The sequence below is a fragment of the Gambusia affinis genome, linkage group LG03, assembly GCF_019740435.1.
Source record: "Gambusia affinis linkage group LG03, SWU_Gaff_1.0, whole genome shotgun sequence".
Classification (NCBI taxonomy): Eukaryota; Metazoa; Chordata; class Actinopteri; order Cyprinodontiformes; family Poeciliidae; genus Gambusia; species Gambusia affinis.
This window is the reverse complement of record NC_057870.1, coordinates 20,307,470-20,324,314: the sequence shown is the minus strand read 5'-3', so window position 1 is coordinate 20,324,314 and position 16,845 is coordinate 20,307,470. Positions and strand designations below refer to the sequence as shown.

Here is a 16,845-nt window from a genome sequence, read left to right as displayed (position 1 = left end):
ACCTGACTTTGACTACATATACAATTTTATTTACCGTTTTCATCCACTCCACAGCTCTGGATTGAGGACAAGGTAAATGTATCGTTTGTTTTTACATGGTGTTTGCTCTGCGTTAAAATCACAAAGAGCACATTGTGTATCCTATAAATGGGGTTTAAAATACCTGTAGACATTTTGTATTTCGTTTTAAATTAACTTAGTGGAGATTTTTTTTTCTCTTTGTAGTTATAAAATACTTTGTTGTTTATAACATGAAATCACAAAAAACATTCTCTACGGTTCATGACGGAATGTGAAAAGGTTGAGCATTGTTAATACTTTTGCAAAGAATTATACAGAAGTTTGAGCATCCATTTAATTCTTAATGCTATTAGACTAAAAATATGTTTTAAAAGAAATCCATGTTTTTAGGTATCGGATAGTTGTGGGTCTGCAAAGTGATTTTAACATTGCTATAAAGAGAGGTCTTGACCAGAGGATTATTTCTCCGTCTGCAATTGGCAGAAGTTAAGAGGAGACAATTAAATGACAACTGGTGACCAGCTGGTGTTCAGTTTATTGAACACCAGCTGTTCAATAACGAGCAAAGGTTTGCTTTCTTTCTGAGGACAGTTGTTGATTTACAAGAATGGCTGCAAATGTGATAAATGACCTCAAATAAGAGGAAGGAAATTTGTCATTTTCTTAGTAATTCCCATTCCTGCCACATGGTGGCCACATTTGTCAATTTATGTTCTGTTGAGTACATGCAGCCCAGGGCCTTCCACATCAGCTGGACAAATCTGTTTTATGCAATTTAATATATAACATAAGCAATAAACATTTGTCTTTGGTATTTTTTGAATACATTTTACATCTGGGCTATATAAGGTAGATAACATATTAGTGATTAATGTCCATGTTTAATAAAAGGGCTCAGATAAAGACGATCAATGAATAAAATATATTGTATTTATACTCCTAAGAAAAAAAACACAATCAGAATGAAGAATGTTATAGCGTCAAACATTTTTATTTTGTACAAATAATGAAAAAGGATTCTGATACTGCATAAATTTCCTGTGTACTACAAAGGGAGTTTACTTAGACTAACTGATAATTATAGCATGTTACAACTTAAAACAGCTACAGTGTTAGTAGATGATGGTATAAGAAAATCCTGAAGTCTCTTACCATCTGTATTAGTGCAAATTACTATGTAGAACATAGGTTAGAAGTACTCTTTGAAAAATGAAGAATTGGATAGAGAGGTTAAATACTTATTTTACTCAGCATGTGGAGAATATCGGCCACAACCAAACCCTGTCAAGTGTGCGTCGCAGCTAATGGCATAGGTAAAATAGAGAACTCCTTTGCGCAGCTGACAGCTTAAAGAGTGAGTTCCTTTCTCAGGATAGATGATACATATTCCTGCCATGTCATTGTAAAGAACGTCCCTATCCCAGACTTCGAACCTCAACTCCTGACCCAACTCCACTGAGCCAAAGTCATATGTGGCGTTCCAAACTGGGTCGTTGTTGTCCATCACGGTCTCAGTCTCCTCATACATGCCGCTGTAGAAGATCTTCACGTATGCATCCGTTTTTGTGAAGGTGTCAGCCCTCAGTCCTGCGGCTCTGTGGATTTCCAGACTCAGAGTTCCTCTGCCGGCCCGTAAAGGACAGCAGTTATGATCCAAGTTGGGAGTCGGGGAGCAGTTCTTCGGGCCAAGCTGCTCCTCTTCCAGCTGGTTCTCATTTATGTACTGCGTGACCATGCTTCTCAGATTTTCACTGATCTGATTGTCCTCCACCAAATGATGCAGAGGAAAGATGGCATAGGAAACCACATCTGGGTTGTTGTGGAGGCTGTTCATCCAGCTGTGGTATGCCTCTGAGGGGTCTTGCTGGTAGAGGATGTCGGGGAAATACTGCTCTCCTCCTATTACCTCAATCTTGTGCGTCATGAAGCCCTGGTAGAAGCCCATGCTCATGTTACCCTTCAGAAGATTGTCACACTTGTTGGAGAAAGTTGCATTAGCAGGAAGAAAACCAAGAGCCATCCGGAGTTCAAGATTCAGGCAGTTTTTGATCTCTGACTCCGAGAAGCCCTTCAGTGTGGCCAGACAAGTCCTGAAGGCAGTGATCCGCCTCACCTTACCCCCAAGCTGCACCTAGAAACAAAAAGTAAATGAAACATAGAATATAGGATGGTAGATTTAGCTTTACTTGAGCACAGAACTGTTTGAGCAATGGGAGGGATGTTTTTCATTCGTACAAGAATAAAGAAGCTGAAAACCTGGTGTATGTAATGTGTTCCATAGGTGTCTATGAGGCGTCTGTAGAGGGCTTTGTTCTGGACTGTGCTTAAGCTCTGTGGGAGTCTCCTCAGATGCTTTGTGAACTCCGAGCTCAAGTGGGGATGATCGGCCAGCCTATAGCTACAAAAACAGAAGGCTGTACAACAATCACCAACATAATGTTCATCTTTCTGCAACAAAGAAAGTTTACAAGCTTGTATTATTTATTTATATGAGAGCCTGTCAGTAAACACTTTGCATTTCTTAGCTTTTCTAAAATATTTTTTGGATATTTTGTAGAGGGCAGTTTAAAATAAAACTTTTATGCCATCCTTGTCATATCTAGCATATTGTTTTCTCAGTATAATTCTCTGTAGTGAATTATGCAATGCAGTTTAAAGTAAATTTTTACTTTCTGGTCGTTGGTAACATTCTTGCAGTAGACAGAACACTGACGTTTTAACCCGTTATTACCAAATCATTTGATAATGTCCTTGTTAGACCATAGATTTGGTCAAAAACAATCTGTTATGCCATGCCGATGGTATCCTGAAAACTTCAAAATGTGAACGTTTTCATAGCCTTGAAGTGGTTTTCTCAACTGGAGAATATTTCATATAAAGCATATTTTAAAATTTCTGCCAATATGTCAAAGTATCTTTGAAATAAATTACCTTATTTTGTAAATGCAGAAATCCAGAAATCTTTTATTATGGTACGTGACTACTTAACCTTAAATATCTACTCAAACCTTTATCACACTGTTTCTTTATTCTATACAGTGACTACATGTTTGACATTTTTTAGTCACAATGTTAAAGCAGTCTGTAAAAATGTTTACGACTGCCCCTCTTTATCACTATTAGTTTTTCCAAGTTTTTTTCTGAATGGTTGATCAGCACATTGTATAATCAGAGCACATTACGATGTTGCATCATGTATGGTAGCCTCAAATCAAAGACCAGGAACACAAAAGCATCCACACATCCTAAACCAGAATTGACAGTTTTCCAATTTGAATAAAGTTTTGGGTGAGATAACAGATGTAATGTTTAGATATTTTGTCAGACATCTGTGTGTGGGAGAATCGCCTCTCTAATCAGTTCCATGACCCACCAAACAGTTTGGTATCATGACCAAATATAGACATGTGTAAAAAGTCAAAGGGGAAGCAAAACAAGGGTACTCTGTTCCTCTCTTGTGGCTTTTCTGGTGTGACACTTCGACAGATAAAAGTTCTGAAACTTTCAGAGTTCCTTTATTTACTTCCTCTCCCCTTCTTGAGTAGAATAGATGTAGGTGCACGAAAACAAATGTGAAGCATCTTCCGTCTAAATTCTGAGAATTCAGTAGCTTTTTTTATAAAAGAGTGTTTAGTGTTTCTTTTTACTTAAAAAATTCCCACACCGTGTTGATAATGTTATAATTTGATGCCAAATGATCTGAGAACTAGAAATTAAACATTTTCCCTCTTCATATTTGTGATCAATCTCATTCAATAGGACAGTAAGGAACACATTTTCAAATTCCTTTTTCATATATTATGCAAATTGTGAAACTGATTTATTTATTATTAAGCCAGATTTTTATCTAAAAATATTCATTAGTGCAACCTTCTGTCCATTCAAGATATGTTCTACTTATTTGGTGGATGTTTAAAAAAAAAAAAAGGGCTAGAAAATGAAATGACATTAATTCACTCTCTTTTACTAATTAAGAAGTATTTGGAGAATGGGTGATGGTAGACAGAGCCAAACCTTGCAGTGCCCCTGTAAAACTGGTCCTGGCAACTGTACTAAAGACATAATGGTAAGTCCTTTTTGTATGGTGGTCCTCACCGGCACAGAAACAATAACTAATTGGTGCGTTAGACCAAATTTATTGTTTAAGCTTCATAATTTTACCTAAACAATGAATTGATAAAATTCACCTGTTATATTGAATGACCTATATGACCTATATTTACAGTTTTATAGAGCAATTAATCTTCTTTGTTGTATGAAACAGTGCACTGCATTCAGCCAAAGTAAACCTAATTTTTTATTTTTTTATTTACCTTACCTGTAATAGGAGCAACTGATTTCATGCATGGCAAACGTAGCTTTGTCCACACTGTGCTGCGAGCGTGCAAACTTGGCCAAATCTGAGCGGCTTCCTCCTAGCACCGCCTGGCCTATTTTCTCCAGGCTCAAACCCAAACCCCAGTTGTTGTTCACCAGCGAGTTGGAGCTACGCAGCAGGGAGTCTACAGAATGGTGGAGTGCACTAGACAGCTGCTTACTGCAGCGGCTGAAGAGACGCCAGTCCAACACTGCAGCTGGGAGCCTCTGAATCTAAGCAAAGTGGAAGGAGGAGAAACCAGTGATTTGGTCACGCTGAGGAAAAAAATTTAATATTTCTATTAAAGTGAAGACATTTTGAGAGGAGTGGAAACAGAAGCTCAAGCTGCAGATTTTACAGTTATCACCTGCCCGCCTTGGAACCTGTTTGGACACAGTGTGCAGGTACGGTTGTCATCCAGATGAGCTTTGACATTGATGACGTACGCCCCTGTGCGGCGCAGTCGCACCACATCAAAACCCTCCCCTGCCAGGTTGTGACCTGGGACAAAAGGAGCCTTCTCACACTCTGGTCCAGTGCCAATCCGACAACCCAGGACCCTGCAGACTTCCAAAGTAACTGACAGTCTCAACACAAACAGGACAAAGTTTCTCTGCTGGTTTCCGCCTGCTTGCATGGTTACCTAAATGTGACAGAAAACAAAGAGGCCAAAGAGAAACATATTTGCTGTTAAAAACACTCTCTGCTAAAAGGAGAGTCTTAAAGAATTTGTTTGATTTTAGTTTTAGATGAGCTTTAAATCCCTGGTATCACAGGAGCCTGTTGTAAACGGCGATAATCCTGCGACAGATGTTACAAAGAAATCATGCACACTCACCTCTTACTGACTTGCTTTTCCTTTTTTGTTCCTACAGATATTTTTCTTCTTAGCAGCGGTGAAGTGGCGACTTTCTCTTTGGAATAAACTACTACTTCGGGTTTTCTTCTTTAAGCTGTCCATTCATGGTACATTTGATTAAATGATGAAATACAGAGATACTTAAATCCTGAAGTTGCAGCTGCAGAAAGCTGTGGCGTCTGGCAAGCTGTAATGAAAGCCTGCCGAGTCCAGTCTTCACTCTGTCCTCTGCATATTGAAAAGGAGGGAGTTTCCAAATGTTTGAACTGTCTATCCAAGGCTCTCTCTTGCCCATCCTTATTTTCCTGTCTCTCTTTCCCTGCAGAATTACACATTTCCTCTGCATGAGTAGGTTTGTTTTCATGCTCAAGACCCAGTTCTGTAAATCCCAGCCAACCGTGTGCAGTACGTGTGTTGGCATTTGGATGTGTGGGGGAGGGAGAGATTTTGTGTTGTCACAGCAGAGGAGACCAACACAGATTTAAGGACTTTCCGGGAAATGTGTGTCTGCGCGTGTAGATGCTGCCATGTGTGTATACCGTAGGCTATGTAGGTTTATGTCTGTTGGAGTAGATATGTGTTTGTTTAAAACCTTTGAGCTGCCCTGGTTGTGCACAGCCACAGGGGTGGGGGGGAGAAAACCCAAACATGTCTATTTGTGGATGTCAGTGGAATGTGTGTGGGTTTTCTTCTTGAAGTCATGAAAGATCTGAACACATTTTACAAAAGGTTTTATACACCAATAGAAACTCAAAAAGAAGACGCATCAGCTAGTTGGTATGTTGATTTTGAGCAGCAGGCCCCGTCAGTCTAATAAACTGCTATGTGCTGCCTCTATGATTGAAGACTTTTTAAAGTGATTTCTTTCATGTGATCAATGTCCGAAGGTTTTGGTGCTTTATTATATATGTTGTTTTAGAGAGATACCAAGATGTTGGTTTTGAGAGAGGAGTGTGTTACTTGAAAGGCTTGAGTTATAGGATCCTGTATACTTTTAATAACATAAAAATAAACAGAAGCCTCAATGCTAAATGCTGTGTTCTATTCAAAGCAGTTTTGGAACACATGCACACGTGAGACTGAAACAAATGTGTTTTGACTTTGAACCAGGGTCAAATTATAGAAACGCTGCACTAGATGCTACTTCACACACCCTTGAAGCTTTGAAAAATGTTCTGTACACAAAAAACAGTGTACTTCCTCTAAAACAGATCGTTAGAGTAACTCATTATATGACTTTGTTTTAAAATAAACTTTAAACAAAGCATGCTTCTGATTAAGCCAGATATTACCTCAATATGATCAGGTTTGATGTGGCCTTTCCACTGATGTTTTATAAAGATTTTATTTGATCTTAACATTCATGACTACAACACGAAACACACATGCACATTTACTAGTTTTTTTGTTTTTATTGCTGTCAAATAAGCAAGCATACATTAAGAGTCGTCTTATTGGCAGCATACAAAAAGTAAGCTTTTAAGTTGGTTTACATATGACACAAATCAAAGTGAACTTTTAATCATTTTTATGGGCTTTTAACAAACAAAAATCTAACTAAACACAGCATCAAAGCATACCAAGTAGAGTAATAATAATAATATACAGTGAATGTTGCCATGTGCACTTGGCCACATGGGGGCAGCAGTGGTGCTTTACAGAGTTTAAAAGTCAGTTTTGCTTCCATCGGTGTGCGCTTTATATTGCAAAACAAATACAGTTCCCTTTTAAGTTTTATAATTCATAATGCAAAGTTTTATGTGCAAAAAAAGAAATATTCTTTCACAAAATAAATCTTTAAACTTGTAAAAAATTGTTTTAAGAATCAAAGAAAAATCACCCGATCTAAACCCATCGGATTGCCGTTTTACGCCTCCTCCTGGGTTGTCTCCGACTCTGGCTCATCGGCTATTTCCTGATATCCACCTGACCTAAATCGAGAGTACCTTCTCTTTCTCCTAAGAATCACTGCCACTATGACCACCAACGCTATCAAACCCATCACTCCAAATGCCACTCCTGCCTTTTCCCCACTTGACATCTGATTCATTTCTGGGTTGAACTTTCGAAGAAGGTCTGGCATTTCCTCAGGTTTGACAAGTTTCCATGATTTAGTGGGCCCCACCCTGACCCAACTCTGTTCTCCTTCTGTCATCACCATAACTGTGTTGGTGGCTTGCATGCTCACAAGAGGAGACTTAGTAAAGGGAGGGAGGAGGATTGGTATCAGGTCACCCCCTGTAAACAGTCCAGACTGAACGCAGTAGAGAATTTCACAGCCATCGCTAACTGTGGCGAGGTGTTGGCTGAATTTGGGAGGGCATCTACGTTGGTTTTTGGCCAGTGGGTTGCCAGACTCACAGCTGAAGAGACCTCCAAATGGGACGGAGTATCTGGCACCAGTCTCATAATCGTCACTCAAGCAGATCATTTGGCCATCTGATAGAAACTTCACTGGAATGAAGTTTGCAGGGCAGTTTTTGGACTTGGTGATGGGGTTCTCGAAAGAGGTGCCGTAGATTCCTCCAAACAGATACCCTGAGTTTTCTGGAGCTTTTCCATTGACAGAGCACCAGTACGTATTTATTCGAGCAGAGCGAACACGGTAGAGATTTTGACAGTTTTTCCGATAACAAGTGGACAACCACAAAAACCCACATCCATAGCTAACATCATAGCAGTAATGTTCTGTGTAGCCCTGCTGTCTTACTTCTGATCGTAGTAAAGTTGGGGAGTAAGGTGAGCGACAGGAGTAATCACCTGTTGCAATATTTTTCTGGGCCAGGGTTTCACAAAGTGGATCTGCATCTGCAGTAAGTTTTGTACACTGTTGGTAGACTCCTCCAAAACTAAGGTTGGTGGCTGGACCCTCGCATGAATCATCATCAACGTTAGCCTGAAAGTTGAAGTTCTTGGAACCAATGTCCACACAACCAGGGCGGGTGTTGACCTTGTAGTAGCGTTCTACTGCCATACTCACTGTACGAGCCACTTTACCAACTGTAGGCTGTGGCAGATCAGGAAAAGTATTTGAGTTTATAAAATAGTGGATGGGGAACCCAGAACGATCAATAGCAACCAGATTATTCCTAGTATTTTCTTGCCACTTCTGCAAAGTGATTCCAGGATAAAAAGGAATGCCCCCATGGCTTTGGATGAGGGAGTACTGAATATTGGACTGGTATGTTTGAAGTGATGAGCTTTGTTGGCTAGACTGACTGCTGATATCAAATTTTAGTTTGTCAAAAAAGTTTAACCCAGCCTGAGCTTTTAGAGTGGAGGTATCTGAAGAACTGTCTGACACATAAGAGGAACGGAGATAGTCTTCCTGCACCAGAGATGCTCCGGCATCTACACTGGTGATAACATGGGTTCCATAGTCCAGCACCATCTTCTCTGAAAGGTAGTCTGCATCCCTCGTCTGATTGTTTGCAATTGTATCAGCAATTTCTTTGACTTGCTGAGCAAAGCGAGAATCCAGTGTGAAGTCTGGGTAAGCTTTGACAGTGTAGATGAAGTTGCGAACCTGTTGATAGAATTAAAATATAGATTGTATTCAGTTTTGTGATATGTAACCTTTCCTTTATATTTCTATAAGTCTGACCATGTGCCAATAATGAAAACAAACATTTTATTGCATAGCTCTTTACTGGCTTAGCCAATCAAAAATTTTACTTTTTACCTGCTAACAAAGAATGCCATGGTATTCTACAACAACACTTAAATCATGTTGTTGCCCTTTGAGGATTAACCTGCAACACCATTGGTTTAGATCCGAACATCCGTGTTAAACACACTCAAAGTCTAGAGACCTACCTAACATAGACCTTGTAGAAAATGATATTTGCTGTTCATAAATGGTCCCAAATCAAATATGAGAAAGTTTGAGCAAAAAAATAAAAAAATAAAAAATGGTTGCCAATATCTAGCTGTGCAAATCTGGTAGAGATCCCAAATAACTTGGTGACATCAGTGTTTCTCCAAAGTAGCACATAAATATGAATTCTAGCTACATTTTCAAAATTTGATTTGAAAAGATTAAATGTTTATAAGACCATTGATCATTCTCTTTTTCACTTCATAATTGGACATAAGCTTGTCTATTGCATACATTTTCAGGAATACAAAAATAAATGTGTAAAAGGTCAAGGGGTCTGAAAACTTTTGCGCAGATGTCTCAATATTTAAAAAAGTTTTTCTTCTCCCAAATAATATGAATGTAATATGAAATAACATTAATGTTTTGTAAATATTCAAAATACCTGTACTCTGGCTGTAGTCGAAGAATCCTTGACCTGATGTGATTTCATCCTTGTGTTCTCAGAAGAAAACTTGCCATTCAGAACTGAGAAAAATGATGCATCAGCATTTATGGAGTGAGATGTGGTGCTTTTCTGCTCCAGCCAGGAGCTGATTATCTCTGAGTTGGTCTCCACGCCTGTCTCCTTCTGAGGGATGACAAACACCTCATCTGGAATGAGGTAAAGCCCGTCCTCGGTGGTTTGGCACTGGAAGTAGCTGAGGTTCATCACTCGGCCCATGTCCAGGTTCCGGAGGTTGTCCCAGCCTCCTCCTGGCAGGACTTCCAAGGCCGTGAGGGAAATGTTGGTGGCGGCCCGGCATTGTCTGAGCCAGTTGGTCGGACGGCTCACGGAACCAGAGGAGCAGATTTGAAAAAAAGTGAGCGCAGCAACAAGTGGCAGGGCAGACTTCATGATGCCTCAGTCTGGAGTGAAAACTGAACAACGCTATAAAAAGTTCATTCAGTCCCGCCTCTACAGTGATGATCACAAGACTAACAGGAAACACTGAGAGTTGGTTTGGTTTCACTTCCATTTTTCTTGCATCTATTGTTTGTTTGATTTTACAGGCTGAAAAGAAAAGCCTGTAAAACGTTTGATCACATTTTAAAACAATAATAATCTTATGATTTAACTGCTTATTTTGCAGACATTTGCAATTTCTCATGTATTTGTCCAGAACTAAAACAACATTTAGGGAATTGCAAAGAGGAAACAAAGCTCAAGGTTAAATGTTATGGTTCTCTAAAAAGAGTGATTTTTGGAGAACCATAACTTTTTTATGGTTCTCTAAAAAGAGCGATTTTTAGAGAACCATAACTCTTTTGTGGTTCTCTAAAAAGAGCAATTAATATAATGGGTTTAACATAAAAACATATTTCCCTCGCAGGACAGGCAGCTTGTTATTCAAACAATCCAACTGACTGTAAAGGGAGAAGAGATTTAGATCTTCTTTATGTGCGGTTTAGAAAATGAAATATAACACTTTATCTATACTGATGCTTTATCTATACCTTGTGATAAGTATTTATAGTCTTCCTCATTTAAAAAGGGAACAGAAAGTAGATGTGCAAAAACAAGATAAGGGGAAATAATGGTCTACATCACATGAGAGTGCATCACTGGGCAGACATGAACACAGGTTCATGTCTGAACCTATGTCGGTACAGACAAAAAGCTCAAAGAAACTTCCAGATGTTTGTGAGGAATAACCTACCAAGTTAGCAAACACATTTGGAAAAGCACTTCCAGTTTTGCAGGTTTAGGTTGTTCTCCTGTCTTTGTTGCAGAAAGATGCTTCACAGCAGCAAAATTCAAACCGAGTTGAGAACCTCTCTCTCGGTTCTCAACTTTTGTATTCCTACTTTGATGTGCTACTTTGCCATCAAAGTAGCACAATAAATGACCTTGCATCGCAAAAGTTTTCCTATGTTTTGAACATTTCTGCGCTCTGTCATGATACAGCAATACATTTTGATGCATTTTACCATGATTTTTGTTGATGGACCAGCACAAGGTGATGTATAATTGTGATGTGGAAAGAACACAGGACCGTACATGGTTTTCAGAATATTTCACACTTAGATGTGAGAAGAGTGTTGCATTAATATGTCTTGTACACTCAACAACCCTGCCCTCCCCGTTCCTGAATCAATACTTTACCTCTGACTTGCTGTTGCAGCTACAGCTGCAAATCTTGAGTTAGTAATTCTAAAGTGTTGGTCGATTCTCTATCCTACTTAGGTATTGACTTTGAGTGGCCCATTTTAAATGGTAAATGCCGTACATTTGGAGCAATGGAGCAATCATTCAAACCAGCAACCCATCAGTTAAAAGTCTAATCCAACCTCCAGCGCTAACACTTTTATTGTATAATTAGATATTTTATCAACAGTAAAGGATTCCTTTGTAAGTCTGGTTGTTGAATTGCTGGAAGGTGAACATCCATCCCAGGTTTTAGACTTTTGTTGCATCTGTACCTCCTCCAGAATTATCATGGGCCACTTTGTAGCTTCCCTGATTAATGCTCTCTTTACTCAGCCAGTCATTTTAGGTGTGGACCCATGCCATAGTGGGTCTGCAATTGTGTCATGTAATATGTTGTTTTATTAGCTAACCCTGTGTTGAGCTTCTTCTCAACTCTGTCCTTTACCTATCTGATGGGTTCAACACCATGTGACATCCCAAAATACCGTTGAGATTTTTCTTTGAAGGCTTCACTTCTGTACCCAATTGTGACCAGCAGATGGCGACAGTAAACTCTGAGACACTACTCACACATAAAGCTTTCCTATTATGAGCCTGGTTTGACAAAAGAATGAAAGCAAAAAAGAAAGAAAGAAACCCCATGCCACGTTTTTATCTTTTGCAGTGAAGCTAAAGCTCATCATAATGCTGTGATAACACGACTCAACCTATTTCTTACGTCTGCAACTTATAAACTGAAGATAATGGTCAAGAACAGTCAAGGCCAGTATGAACAGAATGACAGTGTTGTGACAATGAGGCAGTGTGTTTGGAAAATAAACCTCTTGACACTTGGCCAGAGGAGCGTTTCTTGGAGTCACACCCTCTCTTTTATTCTCCATAAATCTCCTTAGCAGCAGATAATTGAGTTCAGACATTATTTTATCTAGTTTTGTCAGCTTACCAGCTGAATGTAAAACAGGTTGACATTTGTATCAGGTTACAGCAGAAGGTGCATTGATGAGAACTTTACTTTACAAATAAAAGTTAAATATGCTAAAACTTTGGCATTCCTACATTTGATTCATGTGTGCTTTTGATTTTCAGTTCAGAAAAAGTGAGACTCCAGAAAATATTAATTCTGAGAATTAAGCAAACTAATCTCAAACCCAACAAGGAAGCCTCCTAAACTGAAGCAAATAAAAACTATCCTCAGTGAGTCTAACACACTGTTTTGTTTACTTTTTAAGACAAAATGGTAATATTGCATAATTCTACCTGAACAACACACCTTTCTTATATTACTAAGCAAGTATGTATATAAAGTAACTACATCACACTTCTTAAATAAGAATATGTATATTTTTATTTCCAACAATGCAGTTCAGTCTATAACAGACTATGACAGATGAGAAAGAAAGAAAAAAGAAGGAATGTAGGAAAATAGCAAGTTCAGTAAAGCAAACTTAGTTTTGTTGAATGCATCTTAGTCCACACCAAGTGAAAGTTCAGAAGAAGAGCCTTTTGGTTCCATGGGAGCCCTCACTTCTTGGCTGCCACCTTCGTCCTTTTAGCTTTGGCCCTCTTCACCTTCTTGGGGCTCTTTGGCTTCTTTGCCTTTTTGGCCGGAGCAGGTTTTTTGGCTTTCTTTGGGCTCTTGGCCTTCCTCTTCTTCTTTGGTGACTTTTTGGTTGCTTTTTTGGTGGCCTTCTTTGCCTTCTTCTTCTTGGTCTTTGGCTTCTTCTTCTTCTTCACCACCTTCCTCTTTCTGGGCTTAGGAGGTTTTTTGTTAACCTTTAAGGAGCCCTTGGTCCGGATCAAGACTTTCTTGTTCACCAGACGCTTGATGGCAACAGAGATCCTTGCCTTGTTCTTCACCACATCGTATCCTCCGGCTTTAAGAGCCTTCTTCACGGCGGCCAGGGACACGCCACCACGCTGTGCAGAGGCAGACACAGCCTTCAGGATCAGGTCAGACACTGAAGGACCTGACTTCTTCTTGGATTTGGCTTTCTTTTTTGCCGGCAGTGCCCCCGGCAAAGCGATCGCAGGAGAAGACATTGTGAGATTTTATCCACCTGCAGGCTCCGGTCAGTTGAGGTCAAACACAGGATAGATTGGAGAAATCCTTCTGCTTGTCTGCATTTGAAAGCCAGGCTTTATAAAACCATGATGAGAGCCCTATAGAGTCAGTCCCACCACTACGGCGGGCACCTTCCCCACCCTCTCTGACATGATAAGGATTGTGTTTTCTTCTGCTGGATTTTTCTGTAAAAATATAAAGAAAATTTTTGAAAATCTGCATAATTGAATGTTTAAAAAATTGCACATAACATCTACTACATATATTTTAATCCTTACAGTAGAATTGTTTATATTTCTTGCAGTTTTCGTCCCTCTTTAGAGGCTGGCAGTTGTCTGATGTCATTGGAAATGTGGATTTTCTACATTTTATAAAGTTTATAAGCCCTGAATAATAGTTTACAAAAATATATGACTAAAGCATCCAAAAGTGCCGGGTGTTTTTTATGTATTTTCCTAGAAGTTATTTTTTATTTCAGTTTCATTTGCATAATTAATACATTAAAAGATGGCCAAAGAAACACAGTTGCCTCCAGGGTGTATTACAGTGATGATAGAAAAAGTCAAACTTCTTCAGAGAGAAGACATTAAGCAAACATAGACAGAAATGGGTTTCCATGGATAGATCTAAAATGGGCAATGACAAAAGAAAAAAGAAAATACCTTAATAATATTTAACTCAGTATAGAGGATGGAACCCTGATGAGAACTTTATGGAGACAGTCCCATATTCCCCACCTTCTCTGACAAGATAAGGTTTGTGTTTTCTTTAGCTGGATTTTTCATAAAAAATTCAGATAAAGAAGTTGCATATGCACCTAAAAACACATTTTGAAAAATTCACACAATGTTTACTTCATTAATATTTATTTTTGATAAAGACTTACTGTGGTTTATCGCAATTTTTGGGTGTTTTTATAAGGTGGTGGTTTTCACATGTCTATTCAGATGTTCATTTTAGACCATTTCTATGGTTTATTACCTCTAATCGATCAAATAGAAAGACTTCTAATAAAACCATCTTGAAGGGTGTGATGTGTTTGTTATATTGTCCCACAATTTCCGTTTTCTTTCAATGTTTTTTGCTTAATGGATTGATTGAAAGATGATCAAAGAAACACAGTTGAACCCTGTAAGGTGAAGAAATGAAGAGTGTTGTGACACTTTTTCACAGGTGACAACATCTCAAACAATCGGAAATAAACATGTTTTTGTGATTGGATTATGTGAAAAATAAATAAAGAATAGGTGAATAAAATAAGTGATAAATATAAAACATATGCATTATGCAAAAAAAAAAAAAACATGATGAGGACCATATAGAAGCAATCCAACCACAGAGCGAAGTGGCACCTCTCTAACTCGAGAAGTAGTGTGTTTTCTTCAATTGGATTTTTCTGTAAAATCTGAGAAAAAACTTTGCGTATCTTCTTAAAAGTACATAGTAAAAATTTCATACAATCTCTGCTTCAAAAATCTGTAACTTTATTAAAAACCTATTTGAACATAGAAAATGTGTCTTGATTCTATACAAGCTGGCAGCTAACTAATGCCTTTTCAGACATGCATTTTAATCACTTAACAAGGTTTTTGACCACAAAATAATCATGTAGAAAAAAACCAAACCAAATAATCTTTAAGCTTGTGATCTTATTTGTATGTTGTTGTAAAATGTGTGGTTTATTTAATTATTATTTGCTGAATAAATGCTTTGAAAAATGATCAAAGAAACACAATTGTTTCCTCTGTAAGCTTAAATTATGACAAAACTAAGTCACTTCATTGCAGATAAGAAAATTGTACTCATGTCTAAATGAAAATACTTTTGAAGGACAGTATGATGCCTGGTGACAAGAAAAAACCTTGATGCTGTGCAAATATTGTTTTGCGAATAAATCTCAAATGAGAACCATATAGAGACAGCCTCAGCACCACAGGAGGGACATTCTTCATCTTTACTGACAATAAGATTCAGTTTCCTTCTCCCAGATTCAGAAAAAATATTTGAGTACTTGCACACAAGAACATTAAAATTAAAACAGTTTAAAATTTTTCCCTCTACATTTGTTTTTTAAGTTTGTTAAAATATGTCACAGATTTGCCGTATCTTTGCAAGCTGCCGATTCAGATGTGTATTGTGTGCTATTTATAAGGAGTTTGACCTCTAATTAATAAATGATTATTAGGTCATGTTGAACAGTTTAATGTTTTTGACATATTGTTTTAGGTAGTTGTTCAATTCCAGTTTTATCCTAATTAGTTCAATTTAATATATATATATATATATATATATATATATATAGATATATATATATATATATATATATATGTATATATATATATATATATAATACTGTAAACATCATAATAATTAAATGTGTTGTGCAGGAAAAGTATAATATGTGTCTGTCTCCACTTTTGGAGGGAAGTGGATCTGAGCCAGAATAACATTATCAGCCAGCAATGAAGGGTGGGTAGAAAAACGAATTTAAGATTATTTTCCCGGGTTCTCCCTCCCCCACCAATTTAATCAGAGGTGTACACAAATTGATTAAACACAATTCCTTTTCCCGCTTTCTTGACCCAAGTGTCAGTGTGTTTTCTCATGCCCTGATCTTTCAGTTCACTAGACCCTCAACAGTTTAAAGTGACCTTTGCACTTTTGAATTCTTATTTAATTCTGGATGTAAATACAACTATCAATCAAATGCAACAGACTCATCTGAATAATTACTTATCCTTTCCAGATTGTTTTTTAAACCAAAAAATAATAATAGTAACACAACAAGCACAAAGCCTTTTAAAAATGCAGTGGAAATACCCTTCCTATTTATTGTAACTGCCAGTATTTAATTAAATATAAGCAGTGACTGCTTTCTATTGTGGAAAAGAAGTTATTTTTTTCTCACCCTGAAACACTTTTAGTGAAAATTATCAATTGCTTTAATAAGTCAGAGTATTTTCATGCAAACTGTGAAAATGATGTTTTTATCACGACTGTTTCTCAAGAGACAGATTACATTAAAATAGAGATCATTAACAGATAAACGCGCTAGAAGCAACAGATATTAAATGTTTCTCCCATTCAAACCGCTCAAACCAAACAGATATATATTCTCCCGCTCTATCTTATCATTTCTTTTTCTGTACTGCTGAGAGATAACAAGTTTGCGTGTGTGTACATAAGGGAGAAGATTGGCAAATATCCTGCTGCCTCCTGCGGTGCACTGATAGCGCCTCCTGCAGTTGCATTCAAAGGTGCGTGCACAAAAATGTCCAGCGTCAGATTGCAGTTCTGCTTTATTCCTGGCAGTGGCGACTCAGTGCTGGTGTTGGAGCAAATTAGTTACTGACAGTGGCAGATGTTTAGATACAGACTATGTAACTGTGCAAAAATAAGAAAAATTGGTCTTACAAGTTCAAGTTAAAAGCAGACATTTATTTTAAAATCTCATTTTTAGTTCTTGTATAAAACCTAGTATAAATTCAGAAATTGGGAAAAGATTTTTTTTATCTATATTTTTTAACAGAAATTAAAA

General features: G+C 37.9%; 3 protein-coding genes across 3 annotated transcripts; all 3 read right to left on the bottom strand.

The window, feature by feature from the left end:
* Positions 1-989: 989 nt before the first annotated feature.
* prf1.5 (perforin 1.5) lies at positions 990-5,645 on the bottom strand. Its single transcript, XM_044111471.1, has 5 exons — positions 5,217-5,645; positions 4,746-5,021; positions 4,340-4,611; positions 2,278-2,419; positions 990-2,152 (listed from the first exon to the last, which is right to left on the bottom strand). The coding sequence occupies exons 2-5, from the start codon at positions 5,013-5,015 to the stop codon at positions 1,265-1,267; spliced, it is 1,572 nt and encodes a 523-aa protein (XP_043967406.1). The 5' UTR covers positions 5,016-5,021; positions 5,217-5,645; the 3' UTR covers positions 990-1,264.
* A 989-nt stretch (positions 5,646-6,634) lies between these two features.
* mpeg1.1 (macrophage expressed 1, tandem duplicate 1) lies at positions 6,635-9,978 on the bottom strand. The gene is made up of 2 exons (XM_044111470.1): positions 9,500-9,978; positions 6,635-8,763 (listed from the first exon to the last, which is right to left on the bottom strand). Exons 1-2 carry the CDS (start codon positions 9,950-9,952, stop codon positions 7,105-7,107), a joined length of 2,112 nt encoding a protein of 703 aa, XP_043967405.1. The 5' UTR covers positions 9,953-9,978; the 3' UTR covers positions 6,635-7,104.
* A 2,589-nt stretch (positions 9,979-12,567) lies between these two features.
* On the bottom strand, positions 12,568-13,370 carry LOC122828161 (histone H1-like). Its single transcript, XM_044111467.1, has one exon. The coding sequence runs from the start codon at positions 13,283-13,285 to the stop codon at positions 12,767-12,769; it is 519 nt and encodes a 172-aa protein (XP_043967402.1). The 5' UTR covers positions 13,286-13,370; the 3' UTR covers positions 12,568-12,766.
* Between the last annotated feature and the right edge of the window lie 3,475 nt (positions 13,371-16,845).

Excerpts from the sequence above, each read along its gene's own strand:
- prf1.5 (XM_044111471.1), bottom strand. The coding sequence starts at position 5,015 with ATGCAAGCAGGCGGAAACCAGCAGAGAAACTTTGTCCTGTTTGTGTTG. Across the intron at positions 2,420-4,339 it reads ATCAGTTGCTCCTATTACAG|CTATAGGCTGGCCGATCATC; the intron begins GTAAGGTAAATA and ends CTGTTTTTGTAG. Across the intron at positions 2,153-2,277 it reads GAACACATTACATACACCAG|GTGCAGCTTGGGGGTAAGGT; the intron begins GTTTTCAGCTTC and ends TTTTGTTTCTAG.
- mpeg1.1 (XM_044111470.1), bottom strand. The coding sequence starts at position 9,952 with ATGAAGTCTGCCCTGCCACTTGTTGCTGCGCTCACTTTTTTTCAAATC. Across the intron at positions 8,764-9,499 it reads CGACTACAGCCAGAGTACAG|GTTCGCAACTTCATCTACAC; the intron begins GTATTTTGAATA and ends TTCTATCAACAG.
- LOC122828161 (XM_044111467.1), bottom strand. The coding sequence starts at position 13,285 with ATGTCTTCTCCTGCGATCGCTTTGCCGGGGGCACTGCCGGCAAAAAAG.